Source organism: Lampetra planeri, chromosome 22 (genome assembly GCF_965212315.1).
Source record: "Lampetra planeri chromosome 22, kcLamPlan1.2.h2, whole genome shotgun sequence".
Lineage (NCBI taxonomy): Eukaryota > Metazoa > Chordata > Hyperoartia > Petromyzontiformes > Petromyzontidae > Lampetra > Lampetra planeri.
Genome location: NC_136128.1, coordinates 3183656 through 3204497, shown reverse-complemented (window position 1 = coordinate 3204497; position 20842 = coordinate 3183656). Strand labels below are relative to the sequence as shown.

The window sequence follows — 20842 nt, the reverse complement described above, 5'->3', positions numbered from 1 at the left end:
AGGTGCTCGCTAACGGCACTTGCCCCAGCAGTCTGTTAAAGGCTGTACTGGGGAAATTTGTCTTTTTTTGTAAAATCACACGAACGACGCATGGAGATTGCTGGTAGCAGGGGGGTGGGGTGGGGGCCAGGGATCCTACCCCTTTGTACAGCACAGGGGCGAAGGGAGGTAGGGGGTGCTGTGCTAGAATTGTCTGCGAGGGCTTTACATTTTGAAATAAACGCACGGGGGGGTGGGAGGGGGTTGGATTGCAGCCGTACCGTGATTTTACAAATTGATGGCTTGACCCTTCAGGGGGTGCAATGAGATTCCCCAGAGGGCAGTTCATTGGCGCTGCTTCCACCAGCAATGAACAAGTCATGCTCGGGCCATCTTCGTATTTTGAGCAACCCTTACATTCAAGTGGTTGTCCTTATTCATTGGGGCCGTCCATAAATGACGTCACGCGATTTTGGAGGATTTTTGACCCCCCCCCCCTCGTCACACGGCGTCACAAAAAGTCAGACCCCCCCCCTCAAATATGACGTCACAAAACTCTGCCCCCCCCAAACCATATTTCGCTTTAAACTATTGTAATTGTAGTGCGTATTCCCATAGACTCGCATCCACCCCACTATAGAATGTGGAATTCCAACATGGCCCCAGGCTTGTACACACAGGGGATGACGGAGAGGCCAAGTTGAATTTATTAAAGCATGTATACACAAGGTCAGCAACTGAAATGCTGATAAAATGAGCATTTTATGTACATTGGTACATATGATGTACAATGGTTATATGACTCCTGTATGTCTGCATTATCACAAACGTTTCGTTATGTAACAGAATAGGTCGCACTGTGGTTATGCGGCTTGATTCACAATAGGTATACACTAATTCAGCCCATCATGACTCCAGGGTTGCTTAAATGAGTGCCACGTTGTGGGCTGTAAAGTTGGTTGTCCAAGTGATCGACTCGTTTTCACCTTGTGCAGGGCGTAATGTCGACCACGAGTTAAGGACCCCCCCCACACACTCCTAGGAGCGTGAAGTCACTCCAACTTTGGACATTTAACATTCTCTGCGGAGCATCCATGAACGTATCATCCATTATTATAAAACTGAAATATTAGCAAAATATTATTTGTAAAATTAGCTTGCCATCTGCAAGCAGCAACAAAACAAACCGCACGTGAGCCATTTCAGTGCGCACCAGAGTGCGTAACAGTCGCACGTTTGGGCAAAGGGAATATAAAAATAATAAGTAATATTTTTAAAAAAACTTTTTTCTTTAAACACGCTTTTATGAAATGTACTAGTAATGGCAGAACTCCACGACTCCAGGAAGTGGCCCCGAAGCTTGGACCGTGGCCAATTACAGCCAACGTCAGTTGACCGTGGACAATTATACCCAAGCCGAAACATAACATATAAACAAAAATAAAAAAATTTCCATGATAGAATATAGTATTGTCATCAGTATGGCATAAGTATACCAAGTTTGCAGTCGATACCACATTGGGAAGTGGGTTAAAATTGAGTTACAAGATTTGAGGATACAACAACGCCAACAACGACAACAACAACAACACCAGACAGAGTGAGTTTAAAGAAAGCGTGTAATAATAACAAAGTTGGGGTTTGCATGCCATTATCATCCGACCATCGCAATGAATGAACACTTACTGTAGACACAGCCGCGCCAGTGGGGCTGCGCCTTAAGCACAAACAAAACAACGTGCGGCTTAAACATAAGCAACTCAATTTATACCCGTGCCACGACCCCATCAAGTGCAGCATAAACATTTACCAAGCGGAGAAAGCTTAGCTCAGTGGCTGAGTTTTATAACTATCGTAGTTCTAGATTAAGCACACAAAGCCATCTCCGAAACGGAAGTATAATGCGCCCACACACCCATTGTATGGCGGTGAACCGGTGAGAACGGACATCAGTAATTGAATGGGGCATCCTCGCGCACGCCAAATTAATTGGGATAGACACGCAGCAATCCAATCCAGTTGAATAGCCACCTGCCACCATTGCCACGCGGGCTGAGAGAGGGCCATTGTGAGTTGCATTGATTAAAAGGCGCGTGCCAGAGTTTCCGGTTAATTTAGGCGCATGCGAATGCTAACGATCGGGCGTCTCGTGCCAAAGGGATGGGTGTGGGTAGGGTGGGGGGTGTGGGTAGGGTGGGGGGGGGGTTCATTGGAGATGTGGGCTCAAGTCCTCTCCAATGATGAATTGCAACGTGCCAACGCCGAATTGCCACAAGTGGACAAGTCAGGGCGTGCCACCTTAACACCCCACCGCACCCCCTCCGCGCAACGAGGTGGTGCGGTGAGCCACGTGTCCCGGTAGGTAACCTGGGGAGTTTTATTGTCAACGACAAAAGGTGAATCCCGGCACGCGTGGGCTTTGAGGTGGCGCTTGCTCATCTCCCGTTGAGACATCTGAGCCAATGGTGCAGACTCCACATTGCGATGGCAGTGGCGAGCCTATCGTTTAAATACGATCACTCTTGACGTCCCCAGAATGCGGTACGTATTTTATCGACCCCAGGGGGATGATGCCAGTTTCATTTCAGTTTCATTTATTAGGTATATAACCCTGTGAGCCATGCGGCTCTTGACTCGGGTACAACCGCAACAAACAAAAACATGAACAAGAAACATCTTAAAGTGACTACCACCACTCAACGCGCTGTCAGGACCACAAGCAGGACTTTGAGCTCGCAAGCATCCCCACTGCGAGCCGCTCTCCCTTGCACCGAGCCACCTGCCAATCAATGCACGCGAGTGGAGAGGAGCGCGAACAAGCTGCTTTGGTCCTCTGGGTCAACTGGGTGCACAATAGAAACTTTCCACAGGATAGATGTCTTGTGACCGCCCTCACTTTTACTTGAAAACAAATATTACGTTTTTAGAGAATTAAATAGGAGTCACGAGACGTATGGACCACCTCGCATCGTGCTGGCCACTGTGGCGATTTACATACGGCCCTAACAGGGCAAGCCATTCGAAGGCTGAGTGAGCCAGCAGCAGGAAGATGAAACGTCAGTCACGAGTCAATTCCAACGAGGAATGGACGCAGGACCTGCGGTGTCGCTCGCGGGCGAGCGACGAGCATTTTGAAAGGCTGCGGCGGACTTAGTGGCACAGACCGCCCTAGGATGGGTGGTGAGAAAGGTGTGAATGCCCAAGCATCGTTGCCGTCTAACGGACACGCGGGTCACCACCACCACCACTTAACCTCCCGAGAGCATATGAGGTTAAAGAGGGGATCAACTGCTCAACGGGTATTGTGGTGAGGTTTTTTTTTACGCAAGCGTGTGCGTGCGCGTGTTTACCAATGTACTTTTGTGCGATGCGCTACGGGTTTTTTTAGTTTATGAGATGCCAGCAACGCAACAGCGTGCCGAGCGCTGGCCCAGACCTTGCGACGCTGTGTTACCACCAGCGTTGGGGAGACAAAGGCTGTGCTGTGCACAGTGCCAGCCAGAACCACAGATTGCTAACACCGCTTGCCGTTGTGAACAAGTGCTGAAAATTGCAATAGAGTACGCGGTTGTAATGCAAATGTGCAAAATGTGATGCGTTTAACACTTGGCCGTGTTAACGTACAATGGATATCGCAGGGTTGTTTCATGTATGCGTGTATGTTCAACTTCTTTCGCACCGTACGTAGCCAACCGTGTTAATCGGAGGTGCGGGGAAAGGACAACCAACTAAACACAAAAGCAGTTCTAAAGAAATTAGTTTTCAAACTAGATTTGAAGGTGCATCGCTCCAGTCGCTTCCTAATGTCGGGATAAAAATGCTTTTCGGACGCCCGCAGAAGCGCATCTGAAAGCGCGCGTTGCAGTGACCGTCTTTGTTTTACGGTTAGCCAAAATCCGCTGCAAGGATGACCGGAGTTCACGTGATGGTTTACGCTAATCCTGGCTCCTTACAAACAGAGACATCATCAAGGATTTACAGTCGGGCTCCCTATGCCTGAGCTGGCTCTGTGATGATTTAAACTGGGTTTTTTCCAAGGTGGCGGCTGGTCGTTGCGACTAACACGCTTGCCTCTCTCAACTCAACACGGAGGCTATAAACCGGCTGCAAGCTAGTGGCTGCCAAAATGTCATGAAGATACACCTTCAGGATCTCCTTGAGTGATTGATACTTTCCTGGGTCATGACTCAAAGTGTCCGGCTGCATTGAGGCAGTAAATATCTCCATTGAAGGCTCGAAACTGGCAGAGGGGAATTGCATGTGCTCATGGTGAGAGCCAGTCTATTAATTAGATAACCAATGTTCACGAAACACAAAGTGATACTCGTTTTATTGACGCGGTAATGAGTAACTGAATTGAATTTCGCGGCACGGTAATGACGATGCCAGCATAAGCCCCTGACGGTGGCCTTACTACATTCATACTAGAGAACAAGGAACCATTGTTGTGATTCATTTCATTGGGCGGTGAACCACAGAAATCACGGAGGACCTGGCTCAGCTTAAAACAAAAACAAAGTCACCTTTACTATTATGCAGTAGTAGTAAGTAAAACAAAACACATTTCTGTTGGCGATTGTGAATAATGTGTATTATACACGCCACTCGAAAATAATCTATGGAACAACATTGTCTGGAATTGTTTTAATTCCCTGCCTGCCCACCCGGCCCCTCATGCGTCAGACACCGCCATCTCGGTAATGGCGCTCACAGGAGCAATAGCACGTGGCCTTTTGGCTTTTGAACCCGCGAAAGCAATCTCGTGCGCGCTATTGTACTCGAGGACCCAGTCACAGACGTTTTTCACGAAATTGCTCGAAGGTGCAGGTCAAGTGATATCAAGGGTACGGATGATAGTTAGAGGGACATTATTGCCAGATTGAACACTCTCCCGGCTGCTTTCCCGCAACGATGCAGTTAACCGAACTAAGCAAATAAAACACTCGGATCTTTTACCATCGCGTTCGCGTCGCTTGGGGGGTAGAATGCTACGCCAGCGTCACAGCGCTGAGCCAGAACAGCTTAAAAACCCGGGTTTATCCTCAAGGCAGTCGCCAATCGGTTGCATCGGTTTCTAAATTGTGGCGTCCCCATAATCTGGGTCGAGCATATGCCTGCCACTATGCGCGCATCCATTTGACCTCTTTCAGTGCAGTGCAGTCCTTAGAGCTCGATGTTTTAGAGGGATTATATCTCAAAGTATATTCAACCTTACGTCATCTCTCTGACCAAAATAAGGAATGGGCATCGCTGATCTCTGGTCGTGATTCCAAACCTAGATTTGAAATTCCACATTATCACGGTGAGGCCCAGACATTCCATATAATAACTATAATTGACCTCCCACAATGTGGTACTTATTTTACTGACGCCAGAAGGGTGATTGGTTGAGTTTCCCCCCCAAACTGAGATTCAATCCCCTTGTGGGTCAATCGCCTTTACCAAGGCGCTCTCCAGGCAGATCATACCAATACCAATACTAAGGGGCGGTGACGTCACCACGACGCCAGTGCCAGGCCAGGTGCACTATGCAACCATGTGAGGTGTTGATGGATCGCAGACAAGTAGGTCACGCGACAGACCCAGGTGCCATGTGTTGACTGACTGAGATGACTGGCAGATGCACCAGCTGTACCCTCTACTGTGCTAACCTGCCGTATTTTTGCCACATGGCGCTCCGCTCGTTGTGAGCATCGCTCCTCTGCCCTGCATTGTTATTGGAGGGCGACTGCTTCCAATTGACCGGTAGTGTCCTTCACGAGCCTCTTCCTCCGTAGAGGCCGTTCTTGACACCGCTGGTAACCAGTCGCCGGCAAGTCCACTCAGCTCCACATCCTCCCGTATCGCATCAGTCCATCTCATCTCCAGCCCGTGTCGTGCCCGTTAGGCAAACCATGTGCACACACGCGCAAGCATTGCACTGGTACTGCGTGCAATGGCAAGTAACAATCGTGTCCTTTTACTTTTCTTTTTTATCATTTTGGACCACATCAGGAAGGTGGCCAAATTCGTTGCTATTTGCGCGCGGATGCTGCCCGACCTACCTCTGTTTAAGGATCAATCGCGTTGCCGCGTCCTGACTCGCATTTGCCGTGGCTGTTGACTCGCGCTGGGAGGGGTAACGAGGGATCGTGGAGCGGGTCAAGCGGACAAACACGTCTGCAGGTGGGCGGTGTCCTCGATTGCGTCAAGAACATCGGCAAATCGTTCTTTCCATTTGTCGCGTTTGCTATGTGGCACAAATATTGGATGTGAGAAAATAAACGATCCGCAAGTGTATTTTAGGAAGCCACTGGAGCTATGCACGTTTTAATCTAGATCGAAAAATATGATTTCTTAAGAACCGCTTTTTGTGCTTCGTTTGTTGTCCTTCCCCCGCACCTCCAATCAGCACGGTTGGCTATGTATGGTGCGAAATAAGTTTAACATACGGACGTATTACGAATTTTGAACAAACAAAAATAAATTACGAAAGTGAAGAAAGCGTTGCGGAGTGCACTGCACCGTTCATCGTTATCCGTATTTACGATGCTCCGGTAGCAGCTATGGTCGGAGTGGTTGGGTTGCCTGAGAGTTGAAGTAATGGCTGGGAGCCCCCCCGCTCATCATCCAGGGTTTGATGAAATGTATACTGAGAGGTAAACAGTTTCTCTTCTATGACTTAGACTGCTTGTGTGGGCACAGAGGCACTCTGCCGAAATACATACATTCTGCAGTCGGCAGCTCTGAGAGCCGTGCCAGTTTGAAATAAGTGAAATGTATTTGTTTGAAGCCAACTGTAATTACGAATCATTTGGTAAGCAATTGGGAAATGGACGCGGTTCAATGGCACCCACCTTATCTCGGTTAATGTATTGGTCGCCGCAGTGTTATCTCGGCCCAGGAGACCAATGACCCAATGCAGTGGCAAATGTAGGAGAGAAGAAGAAAGCGATGCGAGTGGAGATCTGGTGCCATCCTTTGAAGATGAAAATTCCCAATGTCATTTAAATTATCTCACGTTATACATTTTTTTGGTCATAATTAGAATGCCATTTTTCAAAGCATATTATTTTCTTTGCATATTAGGGGCTTATGCCTGCAATGGTACAACAAAATATATATATATAGGCCTCGTACTCAAATGAGCATTGGAGCAGCACTCATTTCTTCAGGATGGCTTTGAACCAGCAGTGGAAATTGACGAACCCTCATCAACAGAATAAATGAAAAACCCAATGCCGGTTGTCAGCTAAATGATCTTGAGACTCAGCTTTTCAGGATAAGGGCATCGTTATGAATTTAGCATGATTACAAATTATTATGAATTAGAAGTGTCGATGGTGACGAACAGTCACTAGTCCAGGTGGAAGAATGGTTCACTCAAAAAAATGTGTGAGCAGGACGAATCGATAATGTACACTTCGTGCAAACGATATGCAACTGTTACTCTCAGGAGGAAATGAAGCAAATAAGACCGCACAGACAAAGTTAAAGCACATTGTAAACAATACAAATGTGGTGGCAAGCAGGCGAATGTAGAAAATATTCTCAAAGTGAATCACGACACTGAACGTAATTGTATTGGTTGCATGCATGTATAAGCAGCAGTACCGGACACCCTCAGCAATGTATTCAATATATGGTGTGGACTCAAGATGCGGTCAAGCATTCAAACGAATTTGCTCGGTTGAGGCGGAGCGGTGGCATTGGTTGGCGCCCTGCGCTCTGAACGCAGCGACCTGAGGTGTGTTTCCCCACCACGGCTAATATCAGTGGTGATATCCTAACAGGTCCTAATCCCACCCTCCTTCACCAACCTACGATCGCCAGCGCGGTGAAGTATGGTCAAACAATCCCTGCGACCGGGGGCTCAGAAAGCAAAATAATTCCGTGAAACAAAATCCATAAAAAAACCAATATTTTTCATGAGCCGCAATGCGCGTGAATGCGAGATTGTGGTCCGTAATAAATAATTGTCACGAAGCGGTCCCCTGAGAAGAGCCGCTTCATGAGCCGCAGGTTGCTGACCCCCTGTCTATGCCGAACAATGCCATGGGGACACTTTCATTCAGCAGCGGATTGACAAAGGGTAGTGATTTATTATATTATTATTATGCTGCTTATTTTTTCCCCCCAATATAAAATGGATGCAACTGCTAGGATTACATCTTTACTTTGGATATGTTCAAGGCAAGCACATAGGTCAAACAAAAAAAAATATCGTTGAAAATTTCCATTAAAACGGAGATATTCTTCAGATAAACGCAAGTGAATAACAAAGCAGCCATTGTATACCGACAGCAGTTATTGAAGGCGGATCGACATCAGACAAGTGTGGGTTAGAGTGTTTTTGGGAATATGAACTCGCCAATGTATCGGAAGAAAAGCGTTTTAATTGACGCATATAGTACCTGCTCTGAAATATGGATAATACATGATGATGATGATGATAATGTTTCCGCAGAGGCAATGGAAAAAAACTACGAGAGACGCCATGAGAGAATTGAACCTCTAATGGATCAGAAACTGGGACACATCTGACAAAGATGGAACAAAGGTGCGCAGAGATGCTTGCCATCACACTGGGAGACCAAAAAAATGGGAAGCACTTGGATTCAAGAACATGTGCAGATTAAATACATGATTCTGTTGAGACACCAATTGGACTTTGGCAGAACACATTGCTAGATTAGACATTGGCTATTGGGGAGAGTAGCGATCGGATGGAGGCCACAGGGAGAATATTCGTGGAGCCACATTCAGTCCACGTGATTGGCTGCCCAGCTTGTTATCACGGTCAACGTCAGCTCTTTTATATATAAAGAGCCCCGTATAGCCTGAGCAGACAAATGGGACAAGTGCTGTTAGCGAGCAGCACCTATGAAGGTCGGAACGACACACAAAGGGATGTGTGGCCAGAACTACGCCCGCCGCCTTTGTCTCCCGAGTGCCGATGTTTATACATCGCACGGGTACTCAATTGAGGCTGAGTCGGTCTAGTGGAGGCCCAGGACAGGGTTCAGATAATCGTCACTGGTGTTGACCGTGAACAGAAATCGAACCCAGGTCGCCAGGTTTGTAGCGCAGCACCGCTCCTCTTGACATTTATATGCACACATGAAAATAAAGTGTTCCAACACCACAGGCTGAATTAATGTTCATGTTTGTAAAGAGGGTCATAAATCCAACATCAATATCACGGAGCGAACCGAACAGGACTGAATAAGCGAATGTCATTTTCAAAGTTAGGATCGCACAAGAATGCAGGCTGAAGCAGACCAAACTAAGCTTTTATTCGAACAGGTTAAAATTATTTAAAAGAAAGCCATTAGTTTAACAATGTAAAATGATATTCAATGGAACAGCCTAAAATTAAAGTAACATTCTCATGGTATTATAATGTGCATTCAATCAAGTAGATTTTTTTTTTATATATCACAAAGATTATTTCCTTTTATTTAAAAAAGATGTAGAATTTGCTTCCAGTGTTCCTCAAAGATAATTTAATGCACAACTGAGCTTTAAAGTGAATGGATGTATTCTGAAAGATTACTGTCGTTTGATCGGAATATTGTTTAAAGATAATTTGTTACAGGAAGAATGTCACGCGTTCAAGTCTGTCCAAGCATAAGCGATGCAGTTGGAACTTTTAAGGGCCTTGAACACATTACCAAACTTGAAGAACGTAATGCATATATTTTTCAACAAAGGGGGTCTCTGAAATTATACGTATACATTTAAATGTCCTCGTTAGTGGAGGCAGTCAAAGTAGGCCAATTTAACAATGCCAAAAGGGGAGATATCTAACAAGTACTCGCGGTCGACCAAATAATACATCATTGACCCAGGATAACCTTCGCTGAGTCTCAAGGTTCTCGGGCTCAAGAGGACCGGACATTGAGATGTTTGGCCAATGCAATTCCTTCAGAAGAAAACAAAAACTGCGCACAGACAACCCGCTTGCAGTACTGCTCTCCCCACCGTGCAGTCCAGCGAGTTTGGGAATTGTCTCAGATCTCTGTGTGGTGATCCACCACTCTTGCCTCCAAAGTTCTGTGATAACTAAGAGACGTGCACCGCCAGGCTAGACACTTTCCTTCCGACCATGCATGTTTTTTATATATATATTAAAAAACATCACTCTCTGCCACGCCACGTTTATTAAACACATTCCCGCGGAGGAAGCTGGTAGGAACCTTGGGCTGCTCGGTCAATGGCCATGGTCAACGGCGGCATGGTGTATTCCGCAAATATGCCCTACTATGAGGGCGGGCACAAGCCGGCGTGAGTAGGTTAAACGTTCAGTTTTATAAGGGCACCACGCGGTGACCAGCCCCTCCCCGCCCAGCCCCACCCCTCCCACCCCCACTCAGCCCCTCCCCACCCTCCCCAACCAGCCCCATCCCACCCTCCCCTCCCCACCCAGCCCCTCCCTGCACGACGGACACAATAATCCCCTGTGGGCTGGTGTAACCAGGAGGTTCATACCAGTAACATGCGACTTGAGAGAATGTGGTAGCCGTGGAAGTCCATTATCCTCATGAATACATTTGTCCAGGCATACGCTGGAAAATAGTAATTTATATGAGGGTCCAAATGGCTCGTAACTTTTTGGCCACTCCACCACCCTTCCTGTGAAGATTCTCCTAAATCCGACAAAATGTTGGGATTGTGGGTGGGATATGGAAACTGGACGGATTTATTTTAATGTATTTTCTCTGTGATGAGCATTTTCTTGTTGTGTGTATTTTTTTTCTCGTTATTTAAGTATTCATGTTTTAGTTTTGGATTTGATAAGTAGTGGGTTTTAGTTTTTGTATTAACTGCGTGAGGGACTGGCTAATTGATGTGCAGCGTTGTGGAATGCAATTGCATGAATGACGAGATATAAAATGTAATTATTATGATTATCAGGAGTGAGATCCTGGGTTCATATGAGGGGTTTCGGGCACCCATGATTAAACCGTCTCTTCCCAGGAACCAATGTCTAACTAAATGATAAGCCACTTCATTGAGCTGTCATTTGTGGCCAGGTCGCTTCTGAAAAAGAGCTATATTGCTCAGTGGGCCTTACCTTCCAAAAACATTTTTTTGTTTAAAATAAACACAGTTGCTGTAACGTAGTTAGATCATGATGGGCTGAATTAATCACTGACTGGGATTTTAACTTGTGTGTTGCTGCTTACGAGGCAACCCTGACTATAGCGCCACGCTAGCCACTTAACTTGTTCTCTCTTGTAACATTGAATAATGTTCAGCTCTTTGTTAATCCACTGCTGGATGAAGGCCTCCCCACGCACTGTTGGTCACGGGGGTTGTTTGACCAGACCATGTAAATTATTGCAGATTGGTGAGGGGCCAACCCATGACTGGTGACGAAATCACTCCCTTTTTAACGCAAGTCATGGCCGGGAATCGAACTCAAGTCATTCAGTTGATTTCCGCACCAGAATTTCCCTTTCAGTGAACTCAAAATTCCAGGCTCTTCGCTACGACACAAGCAACCACATTGGCATCATTGGTTTGGTCATGTACATCACGTGACCACGCAAAGATTACAAAAAAATATACTTTACGTACTTTTATTTCGCATTCTCTTGAAGCGTGTGCCGAGCCATGCAATGTCACTTACTTGCTCACGGACAGATTGTCGGATGGACGAACGTGTGATTTCGATTGTGTTTATCATCGTGGACCATAGAAGGCCATAAATCTGGTGCCCAAACTCTGAGCATTGGAGCCAGAAAGTGATTTCTTCAAGGTACAGCTTCCATGATTTAAACTGCAGTCTATCAAGCAACCCAACATTTTTTGCCCACCATTTACACTGCCTGTCAAAACTAGTGAATAATTAAAATCTAAATACGGTACGGGTACAAAAAAACTGAAGTCGGGCCGACAAGGAGGACGTTTTGTTTATAAATAAAGAGGGACATGGCGAATGAGCAATGATTGTGAGATTCCTCCCTGCAAATCGTCTGTAAGACCACACCGATAGACTCCTCAATGAAGGATCATAAAAACGGCTCACCAAATGAAACTTCAATCCCAGTAATTCCGTTGGAGCTTCTCGACCAAACTTCTCCATGAAGCTTCTTCGTGAAGTTCCTCTGAAGAATGTTCCCACAAATACTTCCCCAAGAGCCACATCAATTAGGCATCTTATTGTGGCTATAATTCAAACGTGAACAGGTTAACTAGTTGTAGACCGTACTGCATACATTGTGTTTCCGCTTTATTCGTGTTCCACAACAAACAAAGGCACAGATCCACCGTATAGCCTGAGCAGTCTGTTGTCCTGTTAGCGAGCACCTACGAAGGCCGGCGCAGAACACGAGGGGATGGGTGGCCAGCAAATCGCCCGCCCGCCTTTGTCTCCCAAGTGGCGATGTTTACACATCGCACTAGATACTCATTTGAGGCTGAGTCGACCTAGAAGTGGACCAGGACCGTTTCAGACAGTATTCACTGGTGTTGGCCCTGAGTGGGATACATAATCGGATTCGTATCGCAGCGGGCTAACCGCTGCACCCGTAACACTACATGCACGCACGTGCACACACACACACGCACGCACGTGCACACACACACACACGCACGTGCACACACACACACACGCACGTGCACACACACACGCACGCACGTGCACACACACACACGCACGCACGTGCACACACACACACACGCACGTGCACACACACACGCACGCACGTGCACACACACACACACACGCACGTGCACACACACACACACGCACGTGCACACACACACGCACGCACTTGTACTTACTAATGCATTCCTACCCAGGAGATGTCAGGATTAGGAACAACAAACCTGGCCCGTTCCCTGACTAAGGCGAAGGCGTTGCCAAGACTCAACTGACCTTCATAGAGCAACTTGAAGCCTTGCCCGCTGATCGCAAAGTCACTCGTGAGGCGGAGGCCCAGGACGTTTCCAGAGCTGATGATCGCGGCCGGCAGTTGGAACCCCGTGAGCCTGCGGGCAGCGGAAAAAAAGAAGAGTGGGCAAACAGAGCGAGGCATTAATCGCGGTCCATATACTCGCAGTGTTATTGAACGCGCAGCTTGGGCAGCAGAACCCCGTAGTTCCTTGAGCCGTTGGCCAAACAATTGCTTATGGGTACCATCTCAAGTGGCAGATGCTAATAATGCGTTTCTTCAAACATCGTGTCTCTTGGAGGGCAAATATGTGTGCTAGCAAAGTCGTCGTGGGAGCTTGTTAGAAAAAATAATGAAAGGGTATTGTAGTTCGGGGAAGAATAAAAAACGCATTGACGTGAAACATCTACGGAATATGAGAATAAATAGCGTGTTTTTTATATAAATATAAAAAACTACAGACGGTATAATAAGCTTTCTGTCCATGGTAGATACTGTCCGCAGTGAGTACTAGGAGCATTTACCACCTTTGGTTGGTACCCGACAAGCCCCTTGGCGAATGGGGTAAACGGCTGATGCATTGATATGAGGCCGTTCGTAGACACTCTTAGCTGTGTAAGTTTGCACAACAGCACTTAGGACATCATGTGTAAGTTTACATCATGGAAGAGTGGAATAGTCTGCAACCCAATACCACACTACCTCAAGGCACAACGCAAAACAAAAATGCAATAAAAGCAAACAGTATGTTCGCAAACACATGCAAACATCCTACAGCATAGCAACATCACCCAAACACACAGCACAATACAATACCAACACACACCCAACACACTACGCTCGCATGCTATTCTCACATTTCATCAACAGACAGGTTATGAATTATTATCCGATGAAACTGGATGCATCGAACCACAGACAAGCAGGAAGGCAGCGGCCAAGGTGCTGAGCCAGTGCCAACAATCGCTGACAGAATCAGAATGTTTATTTACACTGGAGGAATCCGATGAGCTATAAAGCTCTTTTGTCAAAGATGTCAAGTCGGGGTGGATCAGCACGTTACAACAAAGCATGGTACCAAAACAAGTTAGGTGTGCAAAGTATAGCAAAGGTAAGCAAATTATTAAAACAAATAAAAAATGTATTGATTTTAAGCTTTCGTGACTGCACGAATCCATACTCTTTGGTTCATTCGGTAAAGTCACGTAGGTATAAAATAAAATAATTTATTTTATTTCATAAATAATTTATTTTATTTCATAAAATAAAAATCAACTATTTTTTTTTCTTTCAGGTAAAGCCCACTGAGCTATTAGCTTATTTTTCAGAAGTGACCTGGCCACAAATGATAGCTCAACGCAGTGGCTTAACATGTGGTAATTTTTAGTAGCAAAATAATCGAAATAATCTATCAATTAAAATGTTTTCAGACAATTAACGAGCGTTCATATCGGGGTGATTACACATGAGACGATCATTCATGGTGATTTGATCATAGACAACTTGAAACTTTAATCGCAACACAAAGCGACATACATCACACAACTCAACCACACAACCATAACAAATATAATTTGCTTACATCCCCCGTACAGCCCTAACAGTCTGTCGAGGCAAGTGCTGTTAGCGAGCACTTACAAAGGCCGGCACGGCACACGAGGGGGTGGGTTTGCGAGCACCACGCCCGGCCACCTTTGTCTCCCTCGTGGCGAAGTTCTTTATACACCGCACCAGGTACTCATTCCTGACTGAGTCGAGCTAGGGGAGCCCCAGGACCAGTTCAGATACTCGTCACTGGTGTTGGCCGTGAGCGGGAATTGAACTCTGGTCGCCGGGTTCGTAGCGCAGCATAGCACTAACTGCTACACCACCATCTCCCCACCGCACACAGCTTAACACAATCTGAACGCAACACGCCGCGCAATTCCGACGCGAAACTCACCACAAATCAACATTTCCCCCACCACGCAGCACATGGACACACTGGCCCCTGTCATGGAAACGTTGATTTTCTACCAACTGAGAAGACCATTGCCCCCTTGCTCTGTAACCAATGAAGACACTTTGACGCTTTCACCAAATTTCTTGGCTGTTTTTATTGGGGGTGCAGTGGGGGGGGGGGTATCTTCAGTTATACATCTGCGGTCATTTTAATTCCACCACATTCCCAACAATTACGCTGCAACCCCACGCTACGTCTTCGTGTGAGGGCACCGTTCGGTCGGTGAGTGGCTACCACACGTCATTTTCCGGCCTCCCCACACGGTCGAGATTGACTGGTCACATCACCCCTCTGGGGAGGTGTTCCTTGAACAAATGGGCATTTGCTATAGGAACGTGGAATTTCCAGCACAAGCTTCGGACTAAGAATTATCCCACTGATTGGTTAAGCAGGACAATACTCTGACAATCACTTGAATAAACACTTCTTAGCAATGTTGGGTCCGAATGCTGACCGATGTGGCCATTAAACACACTTTCCATACGCTTTGTGTTGTGTTTTTTTTGTATTCCATCACATTGCCAACAATTATGCTGCAACCCCGGAGATGCGTCTCTTCCGTGTGAGGGCACCGTTAGGTCGGTGAGTGGCGACCCCACGTGATTTCCCAGGTTGCCAACCTCCCAGCCTCTCCAAACAATCGAGCGCAGTAGCCACCTGGGCATCCCTCTGGGTTTAGCCCCGCGTCACGGCCTCACTCCACTCTCACCCCTGCCTGCAAGGGTCACAGGCTCGGGACACTACACTATTTGTATGTTCGTTTATTTATTTTTTACTTCTTCCTCTATGCGTCTGACCTATGACTTGCCCTGCAAAAACGAAATTAATGATTTTTCGCGAAAAAATAAAAACCTAATATTTTGGTTTGCATCTTTTTTTAAGCGCTGGAAATTGCAGTCGCACGCAGCTAGCACAGACGACGTGGACATCCCAGGATTACCGTCTGTGAGGCATCTAAAGGCGTGTTTTTTGTTCACATTAGAATCATCTGCACGATATATATGGGCACACAAACCTATGACTGCGAATCACAAATGTTGTGCAACAGCAGAACCCCCAAAGCGTGCGAGCGTTTCATGAGTATCAATTTTTATTTAATTTTATTATTTTTGTTTTATTTTTTATCTACGTAACTTTACCCGAAAGAACCAAGAATATGAGAATCTAACCACCTAGCGCAATGGCAACAGAGCTCCACTCACAATTGAAACGTTTCAAGTTACAGTCTGAGTCGGAGATCGATTGACTGGTTCCATCACCCCATGTTGGAGGGGGTTCGATAAAATAGGTACCACTTTGTGAGAGGACACAGTTGGTGGTGGTGGTTCCTCGAAGAGATCGGCATCTGTCATGGGAATGTAGAATTTCCAGCGCGAGCTTCGGAATAATAATTATTCTGCTGCATTATTGAGCAGAACAATATTCTGAAAACAATAACTTCAAAAAGCACTCTTCTTATCATCATTGGGTTCGAATGCTGGCCGAAGTGGCCATTATAAACACTGACTCCCACAACACAGGCCCCGAGGGGTTAGGGAGTGGGAAATTGGTTCACTGGTCCAGTGAACTTAACAGGGCAGTGGGAGAAGAGCTGTCCTACATTACACAGCCGATAAATTATATTGTATGGGGATTTTCAAGCACCCATGATCCATACAACATGATTAATGATTTGATATATATACACACACACAAACACACTTCCATACATATATCCAATGTTAACATGATTAGAAAAAAGTGTACTTCCACAAGAACATTATTCTTTAAGATAAGCGTGACTATAATGTCAGTTAGAATGTACCTAAAACGTGGAATAAAAAAGTAGTTTGTAACTATTATTAATATTATTACGTGTTGAATCATAACCAAAAGAATCGCCGGATGAAGGCCTCCCCCATGCAGTGTGGTGAAGGAAAATGTTTGATCAAACTTCACCAAGTTAGTGAAGGTGATTTTGGGGGAGTGCCCAGGGCTGATTCATATAATCACTCGTCTCTGATAATAATTTCAGTATCCAATTACGACGAGAGATAGCGACACGGAGACACGAGACATCACGGACAAGAGGGTAGGCAGCCACACCGTGAGATGGCACCAACCAATGCCTGAGCTCTGCGGTCCTCCGCACATTAAGGCATTCGCAGACAAATAATGAGTGTTCACATGTGGGAGGAAACCGGAGCGCCCTGAGTAATCACACGCATGTGAGGGGGAAACACTCTATCCCCGTACAGACGCTACAGGTGGCGACCACATTGTTCTGCCTTGCCGCCTTCTCCTGGCGAGCCACGGTACGGCTTCTCCTCACCGAGCTGAGATACAGGCGTGCACCACCAACTGACGTTATCAGAGGCCAAGCATCAAACTCAAGTCACGTGGGCTTGTGACGCAGTGTGATCACCACTAAGCTCCCACGCACTTATATATGATTTTAAAATAATAGTTTTAAGATGTTTAAAGTCATGGGGAATATGCGGCTGTGTGGCCTAGATGTCAAAGTTATGTTCTAGTCTCAGCCTCGTCAACAAATGTTTTATCGATATATATATAAAGTCACGTGCAATTTGTGTTTTCAGTTGATTTGGCAGGAAGATTTAAACATTGATTTTGCGACAATGCGTACTGCATGGTGAAGTTTCCCCCCTCCCGTGTGAAGCGTAAAAAAAGGCATTTGAAGGATTATTTCTGAAGTCCCATGACGCTAATAAATTGTCTGGCTAAGGCCAACAAAAAATGGGCAAAATTCAATCCGCAAATTATAAAAAAAAGATCTAAAAAGTATATGTATAGCATTTACAAATATGAAATCCCAATATCTAATTACGTTCATTTTTTCGGGGAAATTAGGTTCAAGTCTTATGGGAAATTATTCATAATTCTTTACTCATCCACAACATCCTGGGCAAAGTCTCTTGTTTCATGGGGGAATGTTTACTCAAATCTTCATTGTGTATTTTGTCTTGTGGGAGGAAACCAGAGTAGCCGGAGAAAACTCACATACATGCGGCAATAGCACTCAAACTTTTACAAAGTCATTTCAGGAGCCCATTTGCTGCCACTCAATTCTCCAGGGCATCTTCACAGTCCACTGGGATATGATTCTAGCGGCATAATCTATGCACACAACTCACTTGCCCTGCCTCCAGAACTGCTGCATTACTCGCAACGTTTCATCAGACCTGGAAAATTCGTCTCAATCTCGTGAATTACGTGACGGCATCCTTGATGTGTCCACACTAAAGGTGTTTTTTTTGGGGTTAGATCGCATGAATATTAATGTGTCGTTAACCCACCACCATCACCCGATGCAGCCAACTATTATTATTTCTATTATTTGTATTTTTTTTTATTAGCTACGTGACTTTACCAAAAAAAACCTAAGATTATAACTAGTAAGGGGTTTGTCACGTAAACAAAACGTGCCAGTTAGTTACTACTTCAACTCGCGAACCTAAAAAAGAGAGATGATATAGTCATCCTCTCGGCAGACAAGGGCAATGCCACGGTCATCATGGATAAAAAAAAATCATACAACAAAATCCTGGACCTACTTAATGATGGGAGTTACTCCAAAATTAAAAACGATCCTACTAACAGCCTAATGACAAAAAACTAACAAGATCATCACGAGTTCGACTTCCCTAATCGAACCAACCAAACGTCCCTCTCTAAAACCATCGGCGGCAAGACTTCCCAGACTCTATGGTCTTCCCAAGATCCATAAAGAAGGCACCCCGCTACCACCCATCGTGTCGACGATCAACTCTTCTACCTACAAACTAGCCCGTTTTCTATCAGATACTCTGCTTCCCTTCACAGGCAATACCTCTTCGGCAGTACTCAACTCAACCCAATTAGTCTCTATGGTCAAGGATATGGTACTATCTCCTGATTATATCCTCGTCAGTTTTGATGTAGTATCTTTGTTTACCAAATTCCCAGTGCCTGCCACCCTAACAATAATTGAGGACTTGGTCCAACATGGATTGAATTCGGATGTACCTGTGCTGGTTAGGCATTGCCTCACCAACACTTATTTTACCTGGAATGGCACCTTCTACAAACAGAATGAGGGTACCCCTATGGGCTCCCCCTTGTCACCAGTGATAGTCAACATGTTTATGGAAAAGTTTGAATCAGACGCCATCCAGACATCCACCCTGCGTCCTTCCCTGTGGAAGAGGTATGTGGATGACACTTTCGTCATTTGGCCACATGGCCTCCCAGCATTGAACCACTTCTTGGACCACATCAATTCAAGACACCCATCCATCAGATTCACCATGGAAGTAGAGAAAGATGGCAAACTACCATTTTTAGATATTCTGTTTGAGAGGAGACCTGACGGATCCTTGGGACATTCTGTCTACAGGAAAGCCACCCACACAGATTCCTACTTGAAACATGATTCCCACCACCTCCCATCTCAAAATAATTATCTCATCAAAACGCTATACCACAGAGCTCATGGCATTTCTGACCAACACCACCTGGCCAGTGAATTAAGACATGTACATCGGGCCCTCAGGATGAACGGATACTCTGACCGCACCATCCGCCAAGCTGTTTCTCCCACCATACAGAAACAGCCACTTAAAAACTCCGATCAACACTATCACATTGCCATACATAGCAGGCGTGACCAAAAAGGTCTCCAAAATTCTAAACAAACATAAGATCCAAGTCCGATTCAGTACAGTACATAAAATCCGTGATCTAATTCCATCTGTGAAAGATGTCATTCCTGACTTACAATACTCTGGAGTCTACAAACTGAGTTGCAGCTGTGGTGATTGTTACATTGGAGAAACGAAGCGTCATATATCTGATCATGTCCGCGAGCACAAGTCAGATCTGAAACAAGGTAAAATTGAGTCTGCCGCCATTGCCGATCATTGCTACAAAACGCTGTGGGCTCTCATGAGATTGTCTTTTCCGATACCAAGGTACTCTGCAAACCTCCTGGCTACCATCAAAGGTTTGTACACAAAGCCATCCAGATATACAAACACAGACATAATTTCAACCGTGATGATGGGTACAAACTGAGTAATCATTGGAAAGATGTTATTAACCATGCAAAAAAGATTTAACTACACATATTTGGACCATCTTATTTGACAGGCACTATTCTTTAGTTACCATACAGTTTACTGATCGACAGCCAGTTTTGTTTTATCATGTTTAGCTTCTTTTTTCACACACTGGTTTCTCACCCAGCAACATAGCAAGGGGCTGTTTCTTCCATGACCTGCTTTTCTGCTTCTGCCATCTACATAACAAAGACTCAGTCCCATTAGCAGCAGCCGCACCTTAATAACTCTGGCACCTCCCAGCTCAACCAGTCTACATAACAAAGGATCAGTCCTAGCAGCAGCCTCAGCCGCACCAACCTTACCATAAAAAAAAAACTCCTATCCAGGGGCCTACCCTGGCTCCTCCCCCCTCAACCAGTATATATACAAGGTCGGGTCTCTTGGAATTTCTCTTTACTTGATACAGCAATCGTGCTGTGACGGTTCCACCTGAAGACGGAAGCTTGTGTTCCCTCCGAAACGTCGTGATTTTTTATTTTACTTTTATTAATTTTTAAATTCTTTTTTACCTACGTGACTTTACCGAAAAACTAAGAGTATGAACCCTTGATCAGGGGTTGAGCTCCCAACCGTTCGATTTGGAGATGGGCACTCTAACCACAGTGCCACCCTAATTCACAAAACACGGAGCATGACAGCACACGTAAGGCAGCTGTGGAGACTGAATAGTAACGCTGATGAAACTGAGTGGAAAAGCACACTGGCCGCTAGCTATCCCAGCAACCATGGACAGTTTTATTTATTGTGCCAATGCATTTCAGTCTTACAAAACTGGCATCCAGCTTTTCTTTGGATCTTTCGGTGAAATCACGTAGATAATAAAATAAAATAAAAACCACGGCGTTAGGATCACAACACAAGTGATCAGCATATTTTATCCT

At 45.5% G+C, this 20842-nt stretch overlaps 1 protein-coding gene across 1 annotated transcript in view; it reads right to left on the bottom strand.

Annotated features, from left to right (window-relative positions):
- LOC144724936 (CUB and sushi domain-containing protein 1-like) overlaps window positions 1–20842 on the bottom strand; it is a 684194-nt gene that overhangs the window by 509064 nt on the left and 154288 nt on the right. Inside the window, exon 3 of the mRNA XM_078604260.1 lies at window positions 12845–12957. Coding sequence (XP_078460386.1) covers window positions 12845–12957 — 113 coding nt within the window. The remainder of the gene's footprint in view (window positions 1–12844; window positions 12958–20842) is intronic.